Here is a 15,517-nt window from a genome sequence, read left to right as displayed (position 1 = left end):
TATGATTTAAACCCAATCAGTATTTTCCCATTTCCATATGCTTTTCACTGTGATGAATTCAAAATCACCTTAATAAACTTATTCACCATGCTAGGGAAGAGTACTTAGAAATATAGAGATGATTTGATACTAGACAATATATTTATATAATGCATCACTATAAAACCAGAGCTTGATAAGTGGTAATTTCTTAAGGATTTATTGCAAGGAGGAATCTGAAACCAAAGCAATGAACTTTTAAAATTCTGGTTCATAAAAATCTATCAATCTGACTTAGTCTTTGAGTAGGTCTCTTTTACCCATGCATGATTTTGTATTATATGCAATATAATTTAGGTCATTAGGAAACTGTTGGTTCCCTGGGATATTCAGGTCTTACAAATGTAGCTATATTTGAATTTGTATAATCAAGTAGTTCATTTGTTAAAATCACCATTGTGGTCATCACAAAAGTCTTTAAGTATTGGGAAGTTGTCAAGTTCATAGTGGTAGATTTTCCAAAATTCTGATTTTGTATTGAAAGCTCAACTGGCATCATTGGCTACAAATGTTTTTCTTGAAGCGACAGGTTCATTTTATAAATATCTTGAGAAAACGTCTGTTAAATGCCCAACTCTGACTAATCGTAGTTTGTCTGTCTGTCGTTCTTTTGAGTAAAAACGGACTCTGTGAAAATTGTCTAGTTTAGCTCAACTCAAATGATAACATAAGCGCTTTTCCTCAAAACAGTCACCATATAAGCAGTAGAAGTGCTTGTCCACAGAATTTTAGAAAGACTAGAACAGAGAAAATTAAAAAGATGTGTGCTCAAAAGTCAAGATTTAGTAAAATTAATAATCTTATTATTTCAGACGCTGGCCCAGTAGCATAGTGGTTAAATTCACATGCTCCACTTCCATGGCCCAGGTTTCAGCGGTTCCAGGGCATGGACCTACCCGCGGCTCATTAGGCCATGCTGTGGCAGCATCTGACATGGAACTAGAAGCACTTACAACTAGGATATACAACAATGTACTGGGGCCTGAGGAGAAAAAAAAGAGGAAGATTGGCAACAGATGTTAGCTCAGGGCCCATCTTCCTCCTCAAAAGCATACCTTAGAAAGAACAAAAATAATAATAATGTTATTATTTCATCAGGCCATTCTCAAGTGAAAGTGGCATTTTTTTTCATTCAAGTATAATACAGGGAAAAATAAAATGATTACTAGTCCATTTTGGTGCCGCTGCTTTGATTGACACATAGCCACCAACAGTTTTATCCCCAATTGTATTTGTACCATCAGTGTAAATGGTTAACGTGGTGTAAAAGGCAAATAAAATCTTACTATTATTAGAAAAATAATTTGGCCTTGTGTATCTCCTTAAAGTGTCTTGGGGACCCCTAGGGACCCACAGACCGCACTTAGAGAACTGCTTCTCTAAAGGATTTCCCCGCACCTGCTCTGGTCAAGCTCCAGCTTTAAATCCTAGAGTCACTTTCCTTGGCTCTTAAGATAAAGTGGAACATCTTTAACATAGTCAATCATTGGGCCTCTTTCCATTTCTCCAGCCTCATTACATGCCAGACTCCCATGCGTCGGTACACTCCACCCACCCTGGTGTTTTTCACTTCTTTAAATTTGCCTTTCCTGCTACAGGGCCACTCTCTATGCAGTTTTTTGTTACTCTGGGAAATTTTGCCCTCCGCACAATACTTAACAAACTCCTATTCATCCTTCAAGCCTCACACTTAATATTACTTCCCTGGGGAAAACTGAAGGGTAGTTTAAATGAGCCACCCAGGATACTGACTGTCATGGAGTCTTTTCTTCTTCTATTTGGCCCTGATCCCAAATGTAAATACCTAATTACATTATAACTACTTCTTTAATGGCTGTGTCCTTTGCCCCAGTGGAGCTCCATAAGGGCAGGACAACACATCTTATACTCAAGACTCTATCCTCATGGCCAATGAATGGATGAATGAACTGCACCAGGTACCTTCACCATTAGTTTGCAGAATTACAACTTTGGGGAAGTTTTTTCACTTTCAAAAAAAGAACAGGAATGTCATAAAATAAATTTAATAAGTAAAAAAGTAACATTTTTACTAAAGAAGAGAATGTGAACATATTATTCTATAAAAATAGAACGAAGAAATGCAAATCCATAAAAATGAATAGATGAATTTATATAAATATATAAATACTGATTTTATAACATGAGGTTCAGCCACAGGGTACCAGTTACATTTCCTCTAATTCTGAAAACAGTTGAACATAGATATGCTTAATATTACTCATAAAATGTGCCAAATATGATTCAAATTATTTTATAGGTGAAGCACAAAATAGTTTTCGAAATGAATGAACAATTGAGAGTCAGAGCCAGAACATCCGTCACTGGGAATCAGCTTCCTTCTTAACGTCCTGAGTTATCCTATGAGCTTGTTGACGAAGAGAAAGCACCTCCATTCTTTGATTAGGTTTGGAAAATCAGGCCTTGGATTTAGGTTTTAAGGATAAATGGACTCAAGAAGTTTTCTTCGATAAGAATTTAATAAATAAAAGAAATGCAGGGGCTGGCCCCGTGTCCCAGTGGTTAAGTTCACGTGCTCCCCTATGGTGACCTGGGGCTCTCCAGTTCAGACCCTGGGCTGGGACCTACCCACCACACATGAAGCCATGCCATGGTGGCATCCCACATAGAAGAACTAGGAGGACTTGAAACCAGGATATACAACTATGTACTGGGGCTTTAGGGAGAAATGAGAAACGAAAAGGAGAAGCCGGCAATAGATGTTACCTAAGCACCAAGCTTCCTCAAAAAAGAAATAATCAGAAAGATAAAAATAAAAAAATAAAATGCAGTTTAAAAAGAACAATAACAAAATGTAAATTTATAAAATGGAAAAGTCAACATGTTTTCTAAATTTTATTAGAATAGAAAGGCAATAATCTTATATATGAAACCATAAATATAAATATGATAAGAGAAAAGAATAAATAAATAAATATAAATAAATAAACAAACAAACAAACAATAAATAGAAACATGAGGGCAGCCCTCTCTTAAGCACTGATGCTCTAGGACCTGAATATTTCTTACATATTCTTGCTTAAAACTACTGACAAAACATTTGCTGAATTGAATTCAATAAAGTATATGACCAAAGCAGAAATAAGAGCCTTTTGAAATGACTAAAGACAGGTGCAAGGGTGCCATGGCCCAGTAGTCTAGGAGAATCATTTCAAGGTGACCCCAGGTCTCCATCCTTCATTCCTAACCTTCCTTGCAGGTTTGCTGATGAAGAGAAGGATCTCATGATTTCCACTCTGACAATCTCCCAGGCACAGCCACTGTATTTCTTCTCTGTCAGGTACAGATAGATTCTCCTGAAGTACCTCTTCACAGCCAGTGTAGGGCCCACAGGTCCCAGGGCAGATTCTTCCTCTCCCATCTCCTGCTCCAAACAGGTGTTGAGGTCTTCCAGCTGGTGATGGAGTCCCGTGAGAAGTCGGTCCAGCAGAGTCGTGTTCCAGGCAGCAAAGGAGCGCTCTGTGTGGAAGAGGTTGAAGGTCTACTGGAGCATCTCCTGGAGGACAGACATGGCCTGGGCCTCTGGGAACCGGCTGCCATCCAGCTGCTCCTGCGGGAATTTGAAGTCTGTCCTGTGCTTCAGACAGGAAGGAGGAGAGATTGTCTCCATTTGGTGCAGAACTCTGAGGCTCTCCTGCTTTCTCAAGTCAAGGCTCGCAGGCAGGTCGCAGCTCATGGAGGAGACGGGGCTGGAGGAGATCACCACCAGTGCCATCAGGGAAGACACTGAGAAAGCCATTGGTAAGTGCCAAGACGCAGCTCTTCTGGTTGAGACGGGAGATTGAGAGCTTTTGTCTAGCTTCTCTGAGGATCTTCTGTCTAGGTGCCTCTTAAATACTGAGCACAAGAGTTTTCATTGTCTGAATTTTCCCCAGGTCTTTGTACTTCCCCATTTTGGACTTTCCTTTCTCTTCGAGAACCTGGAAAGTTGTCATTACTTTCGACTCTTTCTATATTCTTACAATTGAAGTGAAATTTATTCATTAAAAGCTTAGAAGTCCCAATTCAAGGAAATGCTTATCATCTCAGCAAAAACCAACTTTGAACTATTGATAGGGACATCTGGATCTTTCTCCCTGATGTTAAAAACTACTTTTAAGAAGGCTTTGTTAGGCTTCTTTTCTAAACCTTCTTGCTCCTCCCTTCCCTCTTGGAAGTGTTGATCAGATATGACAGATACCTGATCTTTACAGGCATAGATCTTACCTTATTCTCAGCGACAAAATATTTAGTCAAATTTGGTTTTATTTGCTCTGCTCAATGGAGAAAATTACTGAATATTTAGTACTTGCCAATCATTACGTTGAGCTCGGGCTATACCAAGATGGTTAACCTCCACTCCTGCCCTCACGAAGTGTAAAGTGCAACCACCACCACCGTCCAGGTGTTCGAGCAGCTGGAACGTGTTTTTGCTGCTTTGGACAGCCGCTTTGTCCCAGCCAAGGCCATTGTCCTAGCTCTGTCAAAATCATGGTCAAGCATTCCATTTTTTTCTTTGCTATTTTTGCCTATTCTAAAATTCTTACCTCTTCTTTTGTATTTGTTGTTTTACTTTATAAAAGTTGTCCTAATGCTCCTGAAATATTTTCTATTTCCACCTTGAGGTTTGTTGCAAAAACAGGAAGAGAAAATGTAAGGGAAAAGAAGAGGTCACATAGTTCCTGTATGATTTTCAAGACTCAGAACTTTCCTCTCTCTTTTAACATTCCTAGAAAGTAAAAGTAAGCAGTTATGAAAAAGGAATGCACAAAGGAAATTGGAAAGTAAATGATGCTGAAAATGAAAAAGAAAAGAAGTGACATCTTCTTTATCTAAACAACAAAATGTCACTTAACTACCCAAGTCACGGAGCAAGAGCTCTAGACAGAGGGACAGGATTCAAACCAGCCTGTGTGTGATTGTTGTAGCCGCAGGCAGGTCCAGAGGAGGGCAGCCGGCTCTTGAAGGCAGGCTGTTACCTGAAGGGCTAGTTTTCAGCTTTGCTAAATCAGAGAATCTGTTCTGTGATTTCTTTGTCGGTGAGAGGTCAGCTATTCCCTGAAGGCTAGTAAACGTTAGTCATTTGACAGGATACTCCCTGTCATGGGGACACTTACTGATGTTCACATAAGAGATGAAATTAGATATAAAAATGTTTATTAGTGAGCTGAGAATTCAAGGAAGGGAAGCAGATCATCTCAGGGCAGCTTCCATCCAGTTCCCTTGGTTGGATGAGTTAGTTTTCTCCATTGTGGGAACAGCTAACAGATGTTGGGTACCTATTTTGTCAGGCATTATTATAGGTACGCTACATCATCCAATCTTCACAACAGTCCAAAGAAATAGATATGGGGGCCGGCCAGTGGCCGAGTGGTTCAGTTAGCGCACTTCCCTTGGCAGCCCAGGGTTCACCGGTGGGGATCCTGGGCACAGACCCACACGCCACTCATCAAGCCTTGCTGTGGCGGCATCACAAATAGAAGAACCAGAAGGACTTGCAACTCGGCTCTACAACCACGTCCTGGGGCTTCGGGGAGAAAAAGAAACAAAGAAAGAGGAAGATTGGCAACAGATGTTAACTGAGGGCCAATCTTACTGACCAAAGAAAATATATATCGCACAGTACAGAGTTGGGCTCTAGAAAATGGGTAGCGCATACTTCAGAAAAAAAGTAGACATGATTATCATTTCTGTATAACAGAAGAGAAAACTGAGGTTCCCAAGGTCACACAGCCAGTGCTGGCTGCAGCTGTGACAGGAACCCAGGCCTAGCCCCACAGTCTGCTGCCCTCGCCACTAGATTGGGCTGTCTCCTTCAACAACATGTTTTTTGTCTTAGATAAACACTCAGGAAGTTCTTACTCTCTAATTCCCGTTGTTCTTAGTCACCAAAAATCACCAATCGCTCATTCTAGACACATTACAACACACAGGAAGAGGCTACAGCTCCCTCTTCACTTGCTAAGCTCCAGTCCTGCCTTTCACACGATGTGTTTGTTGAGCTCTACTGTTTCTCTGAAACTTCCTATTCCCATCTGAGATATGGTCAGAAATTATCCAGGAGGTGAAAGCATCCACTCAAAATTTGTTCTTACTATCCTTGTTTTTAGGAGACTCCCATGTTCTGACCCAGTCCCCAGATTTTACGTCTACTCCCGCACCGGAACATGTACTCGTTTTGTACGCGCTGTGGGACAGAGAGCCCTCTGTGTACCTCTGGGACAGGCACCTTCTTGGACACTTGGGATATGGCACTACTGTCCTCAGGGAGCTTACAGTCTGTCTGGGTAGTTAGATGTTAAACAAGTAATTAGACGGTTGACTTAACTACGAGCATACGGAGTGAATCACACGCAGGCAAACTTCAAACTTTTCAGGAAACCAACATCCAGCAATGTGCCCAGGAGACCAGAAGTGCACCGTAATTCATTTTTCACAAATCTTATCTGCGAGACAATATCTTCTGTGAGCTTAAGACCAACTCAGATGATATCTTTAAGGTATACATACAATTAATATTTTTTAAAGAAGGAGGAAAAGTATAATTAAGGAAAAAATAAGAAAAATCGATATCTCTTTCATGAGCTACTTTACGTTTTCTGCTCACCTGCAAAAGCCACCATTTATTGTATGACTGTTTCCTCCTTCTCTGACTTTTCTAGGTTTTTCTCCTCAAGAACAATCTAGGAGGTGTGAAAACTGTGTTACAATACTGTGTAGATAATGCATTGGTGCACATGGTTTGGAGTTTCCTATCTAGGCGTTCATATCAATAAGTGCACATTTTTAATTGACTTCACAAAAAAAGTAGAAAGAGAAAGGAAAGGACAACAAAGTGGAAAAACCCAGAAAATGAAAGTGTCTATACTCACTATGTAAAAGGCACTGAGCACCCAAAGTCCTCAGAGCTCGCTGAGACTCCCCCTCAGGCAGTCCTGCAGAGCCCGCCAGCTGCCCAATGGCCCTCCCAGTCTCTGTGCTGCTGGCCCTGGTGATGCTGGGCTCCTGCCCTGCCTGCCCTCTGGGCTGTGACCCGCCTCTGAGACAGGGCAATCAGGAAACCATCACACTTCTGAGTCAAATGGAGAGAATCTCCATTGTGTCGTGTCTGAAGGACAGGGTTGACTTCCGATTTCCTCAGATACTTGTGGATGGGGACCAGCTTGAGAAGACACAAGCCACAGCTGTGCTGCATGAGATGCTCCAGCACATCTTCCATCTCTTCAGCACCACTGGCTCCCGTGCCGCTTGGGATGAGACCCTCCTGGACAAATTCCTCCTTGGCCTTTATCAACAGCTGGATGACCTGGAGACATGTTTGGGGAAGGAGACGAAGGCGGAACAGTCAGCCCTGGGAAGTGAGAACTCCACGCTGGCTGTGAAGAGGTACTTCCAAAGAATCAGTCTGTATCTGAAAGAGAAAGACTACAGCGGCTGCGCCTGGGAGGTCGTCAGGGTGGAAATCAGAAGGTGCTTGCTCTTCATGAACAAGCTCACAGGAAAACTCAGCAAATAACGAATACATTGAGTCTGGAAACAGTTCATCTGGGCAACTAAATGGCTATTTCCTGAGACTCAAAGTGCCATCTTCATCTCTATTTTTATTCCAGATGAAAAATAAGTCATAGCAAATGTATGGGATTATTATAAAATTATATTGTGTTGTAATTTACAATAAGTTGTTTAGAAGAGAGAAATGCACAATCCATTTGCTTTAGCTGAAAACCCTTTTGCAATTTTTATTATTTATTTAAATTACTTGAAATATTTATGTTATTCATAGTATTTAAATATTTATTGTTCATAGAACACTAGTTTACTATTCTGTTTGGCCAAGACTACTCTTTATTTTTAAGTTGTGGGAAATAAAAGCAATTTTTAAAAACCAATTTTGCTTGTACACACTTTTTGAATGAAAACTTAACCCTAAGCCTGATCCCACAAAGTAAACTTAAGGAAAGTTCCTGAGTGAAGAGGGAATAGGGGCCGCCATTGCACCAGGGACATTTTGAGAAGGGGTGGATGAGATTCCCGGGACGGGGCTCAGAGATGGAAGGAAGATCTGAGGAGAAAGCCCAGGGCTTCAACACCATTACCTGCTTGAGGCCTCCAACACCTGGAGATGCTTCATGATTTAGGCAAGAATCATATAAGCCGACGGAAGTCAATCTGTATATGTGGACACTGGAGAATCTTGGAGAAGGCTGAGCAAGGGAGGGTGAGTACATTTTCCACACTTGACCAGTCCAGATGTCTCATTTCTTCTTCTTGCATTCTAAATATTTCAGCACAAAATTGAAGAGAGTATCCCTATCAACTAAATTAACTTCCTCATAATTTACCTTGAAATGCCTTTGGCTTTCCAAGATGGTTTCAAGTTCATTTATTTGACTCTCAAAACTCCTCTCTGGCAATTCTTGGTTATGATACATTTTATCATCACTATTCTTATTCACTTGACAAATGTTGTTTGAGCTCCTACACAGAACTACGTATTGGGAGTGATGTTAGGTGCTAGAGTGCAAAGTTGAATGAGGTCTTACTCTGTACTCAAGTTGTTTATAGTCTTCTAGACAGCTGTCCTAAGGAGAAGAAAAGTGAGGTTATCAAGTGGTATATCACTGAAAAGTAAAGAGAACTGACGCATCACCAACTCTCAGACTCAGAATCATTAGTATTCAATCTGAAAATGGATTCTTACTAGGATATGCCATCATTTTGCATTTAAATCCTCGTTAGATAGGAGGAGATACCAGGAAGCAAATGACCATTCACCAGACTGCAAGGAGATATCAAAGAATCCCAGGATAGGGGTCAGTAATTTCTAATACAGTTAACTGAGAGAGACTACCCTAAAAAACTGAAGGACACAACACATTCAAATTGGCAAGGCAGAAATTGAACTCTCTGTTCACAGATGACATGATCTTATCATAGAAAATACTAAAGGACCCCACACTTATGACCTTATTTAACTTTAATTACTTCCTTAAAGGCTCTATCTCCACATGCAGCCACATTACGAGTTATGGCTTCAGCATGTAAATATTGGGCTGACACAATTCAGTCTATAAAAAAGACCCAAATAAATGAAAGAACATCCCGTATGTATGGATTGGAAGATTTAAGCTTGTTTAGAAGGCAATACTGCCCCGAGTAATCTACAGATTCAAAGCAATCCCTAACCTAATTGCACTGGTCAGTTTTGCAGAAATGGAAAAGCCAATTCTAAAATTCATATGGAATTGCAAGGGACTCCAATAGCCAAAAAGATCTTGAAACATAAGAGCAAAGTTGGAAGGCTCACATTCCTGATTTCAAAACACACTACACACTACAGTTATCAAAACAGTGTGATACTGGTATAAAGGTAGACAAATAGACCCACTGAATAGAATTGAGAATCCAGAAGGACACCTATACATCTATGGTCATTGAGTTTAGACAAGTGTGCCAGACTGTTCAAAGTAGAAAGAATGGTCTCTGCAACAAGTGGTGCTGAGACAACCGGATACTCACATTGTGAAAGAATAAAGTTGGATCCCAACCTCACACCATACAGAAAAATATCCAAAATGGGTCAAAAGTCTAAATGTAACAGCTAAATCTAAAACACTCTTAGAAGAGAATAGAGAGATAAATCTCCAAGACCTTGGATTTGCCGTTGGATTCTTAGATAAGAAACCAAAAGCATAAGCCAGAAAGGAAATAAAACTAGATAAACTGGACTTCACCAAAATTTAAAAATGCGTGCACAAAAGGACACTATCCAAAAAGGGAAAAGGCAATCTACAGAATGGGAAAAAATATTTGCAAATCATATATTCAATAAGGGTCTACTATGAAGAATGTATAGAGAATCCTTACAACTCAAAAATCAAAAGGCAAACAACCTGATTTGGTTGAACACAAAAAATGGGCAAAGAACTTGAATGGACATTCAAGAGGGGCCTCTGAAGATATGCAAATGACCAACCAAAACATGAAAAGGTGCTCAACATCATTAGTCATTAGGGAAATGCAAATCAAAACCACAATGAGATACCACTTCTCACCTACTAAGATGGTTATAATCAAATAAATGGAAAGTAACAAGTGTTGGTGAGGAGGTAGAGAAATTGGAACCCTTACATGTCATTGGTGGGAATGTAAAATGTTTCAGCTTCTGTGGAAACATTTGGTTGTTCTTGAAAAAGTTAAGCATAAAATTACCGTATGTTCCAGCGCTTTCACTTCTAAGTATATACCACAAAAGAATTGAAAATGAGTATTCAAATACTTGTATACAAGTGTTCTCAACAGGACTATACATAATGCCCCAAAAGTGGAAACAACCCTCATACCCATTGTTGGACGAACGGCTCAACAAATGGTTGAACACACTGGAATATTATTCAGACGTAAAAACAATAAAGTACTGATACATGCTGCAATGGGAATGAAGCTTGAAAACATTATGCAAAGTGATGGAAGCCAGACACAATAGGCCACTAAGTGTATGATTCCATTTATATCAAATATCCAGAATGTAAATTCATAGAGACCGAAAGCAGACTGTGGTTGCCAGGGGCCTGGAAGGGAAGAGGGAAGGGGAGTGACAGCTGCTTAACGCGTATGAAGCTTCCCTTTGGGGTGATAACAATGTTCTGAAACCAGATAGTGGCGGTGGTTGCATGACATTGTGAGAGTACTAAATACCACTGAATTACACACTTTAAAACGGTTAGTTGATCTAGATGATCTTTTGTTACTCTAATCATTTCCCATGTTCATGTCTTCCCCAAAGATTGTAAGTGCCTTAAGGGCAAGGAAATACCAGATCCTTTTAACCCGAGTCATCTAGTCCAGAACTTTGAGCAGAGGAACCCGGCTTAAATGACTGCAAAGTACTTGGTCCTTTAGAGGAGTGATTACGACTTCTCCTTTCAGAGTGTCTCATCCTATTTGCAGGGCAGTGCAGAGAGGTCCTAAAGATTGTTAATGAAAGTAAAAAATTAAATCCACATATAAAGTAGTTACGCTAACACACTAATTAGCGTTTTTGTGAATACTGCATTATTTCTAAATTTCTCTAGTCTTGTCTTCTCTTGTGGACCTAGATTTCTGGGAAACAGGAAATCTTCTTACCCTCTCCCACAGTTTAGTGCAGGTCCTTGGGCAAGTTTCCTGAACTGTCTGTGGCTCGATTTTCACAGCTGTATTATGGAGTTAATCATCACGCTTAACCTCAGAGACTTATGAGATTAAATGAGCAATGAGTGCAAAACGCCGGGCTAGTAGGAATCACTCAGTTGTGAGATATTTGTTGCTGTTGTTATTAACTGTGCACGTAGTAGTTAATCAATAAATAGACAATATCAATAAATAGAGTGCAGAGACACTCAAGAGTCATCATCGTCGCTAGGGCATGGGATTTGTTCAGAGGCTGAACCAATGTTCAATTCAGGCTTCCCACTGATTAACTGCGTGACCTTGGGAAATAGACTTAACCTTTTAGAGCAGCCTCAGTTTTCTTCCCTGTCAAATGGAAATAATAATAATACTTTCCTGGCAGTATTGCTGATTTGATGAAAGGGGATAAGGTATGTACTACACAACAATATTTGTTCCCTAAAATGGATTATCATTGTTCTGAACAGGACTGAGAAAAGACTATTGAATTTGTCAGTCAGTCCTCGGTGATCATGAAGAGAGTAATGTCAGTAATGAATTAGAGGTCGACTGAGTCCTATTGAGTAGTGAGAAAAAATGAAGACAGTATTAAGGAAGGTATTTCATCACAGATAAATACAGGAGAAATATCTAACCAAGGACTGCATGAAAACTTCTCCGATTATGAGCTCTCGCCATTCTCTCCTTGCCCTAACATATTGTAACTTCATTCATATAACACTCACTAGGCAATGTCTTGTACTGTTAATAAATATTTCATTTTTAATATCTACAGAACAGGGAGAAGAATATTCAAGTATAAGTATTCTTGGCCCCTGCCTTGCCCCCTGTGACGGGGCAGACCTGTTTGTGTCACTTAGCCATCAGTGTGTGGTACATGGGGTTAAGGATGAAGATGCACAGCTGAAGCTACTCATAGGAGAAAAATGTCTTCATCGAGTGTTCAGAGTGAGGCCTGAAGAGTAAGGCAGGCTGGCATTTGCAGAGAGATGGGGAAGAGAGATGTGGGGACGAGGACCTGCCGTGATCAGTGAGAGGTTAAAAAACTAAAAAGGATTTCTGAAGTTTACTTATATTTACAAAATACTAATGAATATATTGTCATTGTTAAATTTTAAAGCAATTCATTCAAGTAAAAAACCCACCCTTGGCCACGTGGAGGACCCACTTGAATCCCAATCTGCTAATAATTTAATGAGTATCCCTCTAGACATTTTCCCATGTATTTAGTACATCTATAAAGACAGAAATATTTAGTGTATATTCTGTACTTGTTATTATCCCATATATATTAATCTCTAATTTTTTTATTTAATAATAGATCTAGGAGAATTTCCCGTATTAGTACATAAAAATCTACTGCATTCATTCTAATTGCTGCATTGTGTATTAATGCATAAATTCAATGCATTCCTGATGTGTACTTCAACAAGACCTTTAGATGAAACTTGGTAAGCTGACTATAACATATATCAAGAAGAAATAATTTACAAGAAAATCTGAGAAAGGAAGAAATATACAGATGAACTTGACTTGTCAAATATCGAATGATCCTCTAAGGCTATAGGATTAAAATCAAGTGGTACAGTTGGAAGAATAGACAAATAGATCAAAAAAGCAGAATAGTGGTTGAGGAGAAGACAATTTAATTTAGTGGACCTTGGCATATCATAAAAGTGGCATTTCAAACCAGTGGGAAAAGTGGGTGTTGGGGCAATTAGCTAGCCATTAGAAAACAGCCTGATCCTTGTGTCTTATTCTTACAGGTTTTCCTTGCCACTTTCGGCCTAAGTCAATAATTAAAAGTGGGCAGGGAGAGACAAATACAGCCCGATAGAGTCATGTGACACAATTCTAAACAATGAGACTTAGGGGGTATCAGCTGGGGACTTCTAAAGAGGATTTCAGCTCTTATTTCTCTCTTCTTCCTGAGCATGCCCTTGTAAGGATTTGATGCTGGGGGCTGGTGTAGCGTCCTCTGTCCAACACTAAGAGACCAAGAGAGTCCAGAGATGCACATCCAGCACGCTCACAGCTTTGAGCTGCTGATCGAACCCTACAGCCATCACCCTGTAGCCTTCCACATTGAGATAGGCACCTGCCTTCATTGTCTTAGCCTCTGTTAACTGAGTTGTCTGTTACTTATAACAGAAAGCATTCCTTATAGATAAGATATTATTGATCAGATTTAAGCTCTTTCTTTAAGCCTCACTAGGCTAAGGTTAGCTCTTTAATTAATGGAGGGTTTGGGGCACCTAATGAGGTTAGGGTTTGGTTTTCCTCCTTGTTACATATTAACATGGTGAATTACATGAACAGATTTTCTTTTCCTGAATTATCATTAATGTCCTGGAAAATTCCAGTTATTTGTTTATAATACACCTTTGGATTTGATTGGCTAATTGTTAACATGGTAGTTTTATCTTCATGTTTATAAGTAAGAATGTCCTGTGATTTTCTCCTCTGATTTTGTTATCTAGGTTGTAACAGCCTTGTAAAATGAAGTGAATACCTTTCCATCTCTTTCCATGCCTGGTTAAAACAGGAATTAAATATATTTTACTGAACAGTTTTAGGATATAATTTCCCACTTTGCTGTCTCTTCAAGGCATGTCAGTGAAGACTTATTTTGCACTTCAAAGACTTTTGATGGTGGGTTTCTATTTCTTTTGCAGGCAACACTCTGCAGAAAAGAGACCGTCTAGTAGCAAGAAGACCCTCATGCATAGTGGCTAAACTTGCCTAAAACAATATTTAAGTTTTGTCAAAACAAATTCTGTTCCATCTTGAATTTTATTTTCCTTCCTTTGTCCACATGGCCTATGAATGTGCTCATGGATAGAGCAGGTGCTCCAATTCTTGTCAAGAGAACTTACAAAATGAACTCTGAACAGAGAGTGCTGAGACAACCCCTCGCTTTTTGACAGTCAGAGCTCATCAAAGCACATATTCCTAGCACATTATTTAATCAATAAACAATACTTAAGTTCCTACCAGGGCTAGACACGGTACTAATGACTGTGGATGCAAAGTTCAGACTCAAAAAGTCCAATCTCCTGGAACAGACAGAAGAAATAAACCACCAAGTACAGAAAAGAATGGTAAGTGCTCTAATGGAAGTGCTGCATTCTCAAAGAGCCATCGGCATGGGGCGTGGTAAAATGGAGAGACATCAAATCATTGGTACTTTAGAACCAATAGATGGATATGGAAAGACATTTAAAGAACTGGACAATGGGAGAGGGGCCAGAGATGTACAGGTCATTTGGAAGCAAGAGCTAAATCAAAGTGTTGGCAAAATTGGACATTTTATAAAGCTAAGAAATGAATAAGAAATAAGAACTAGGAACAAGATCAAGTTTCCCTCCCTACAACGGGTCTAGAAACGAGAGATATGAAGGTTACACCATGGCTCGAATGGGGTCTAGAAACGAGAGATATGAAGGTTACACCATGGCTCGAATGGTCCTGCTCAAACTTGGAGCCCAGAATGCAACGGTTAAATTTCATAACAGAGGAAAAGAGACCTCACTGTGCCCAGTTTCCTTATCTGTAAAATTAAGATAATCCCAGTAGCACCTCATAAAACTGTGGTGAGGATTGGTGTAATTTCTATAACGTGCTCAGAATGGTACCTGGCCCTGAGTAAGTGCTCCTTCCATGTTAGCTCTTCTATTGAAATCTGGTTAGAAGATTATTCCCTGAGTTCTAGGTCTGTGGGCAGGAAGATGAGGTGGTCCCAAGAGAGAAGTCCAGGAGACTTTTGAGAACTGCTCAACCACTGCACAAGCAACAGGAGAAATTATCTTTCGCTGGGATGACGGGGCCAAGCGAGCCACAGCAAATAACCCGGAGTTCTAGACAGAGCCATTTTCACTTGGCACACACACCCGCTGCCTACGAGGACACACCTTCCTCCACTGGTTTCCTGGTTCTCCCTCAAGTTCAGGAGCTAAAAGTTTCCACCAGAATAGCACAGCCATCTTGACAGGCAGCCAGGAGAATCCTCCGCTCTGAGAAGATTCGGTGCGCTCCACTCAGCCAAGCCACCAGACCAAAGGGGAAGCCCAGCCTCATTCATCAAATCCCGTTTGGCAACCTACTTTTAGTTTCCTTTTCACTTGTTGCATCAAGCTCATTGTTATTTTCGCATCCCCCGGTTCATTATGCAATGCCCGATGATGTAATAAAACAGAATTTAGTTGTAAGTTTTAACTGTGTAGAAGTTTTTGCTTTAGGCTGTTTCACTTTAAAGACGATCCAGAAACTGCTTCAGAGACAGGAAACT

General features: G+C 40.1%; 1 protein-coding gene and 1 pseudogene across 1 annotated transcript; one reads left to right on the top strand and one right to left on the bottom strand.

The window, feature by feature from the left end:
- Positions 1–3,229: 3,229 nt before the first annotated feature.
- On the bottom strand, positions 3,230–3,817 carry LOC106834197 (interferon omega-1-like; annotated as a pseudogene).
- Positions 3,818–7,015: 3,198 nt separating this feature from the next.
- Positions 7,016–7,573, top strand: LOC106833901 (interferon alpha-2-like). Its single transcript, XM_070495983.1, has one exon. The coding sequence runs from the start codon at positions 7,016–7,018 to the stop codon at positions 7,571–7,573; it is 558 nt and encodes a 185-aa protein (XP_070352084.1).
- The last annotated feature ends 7,944 nt before the right edge of the window (positions 7,574–15,517 follow it).

This window comes from Equus asinus, chromosome 23 (genome assembly GCF_041296235.1).
Source record: "Equus asinus isolate D_3611 breed Donkey chromosome 23, EquAss-T2T_v2, whole genome shotgun sequence".
Lineage (NCBI taxonomy): Eukaryota > Metazoa > Chordata > Mammalia > Perissodactyla > Equidae > Equus > Equus asinus.
This window is presented reverse-complemented; position numbering and strand designations above follow the sequence as displayed.

What these genes read in the sequence shown, in the direction of transcription:
- LOC106833901 (XM_070495983.1), top strand. Translation starts at nt 7,016, where the DNA reads ATGGCCCTCCCAGTCTCTGTGCTGCTGGCCCTGGTGATGCTGGGCTCC.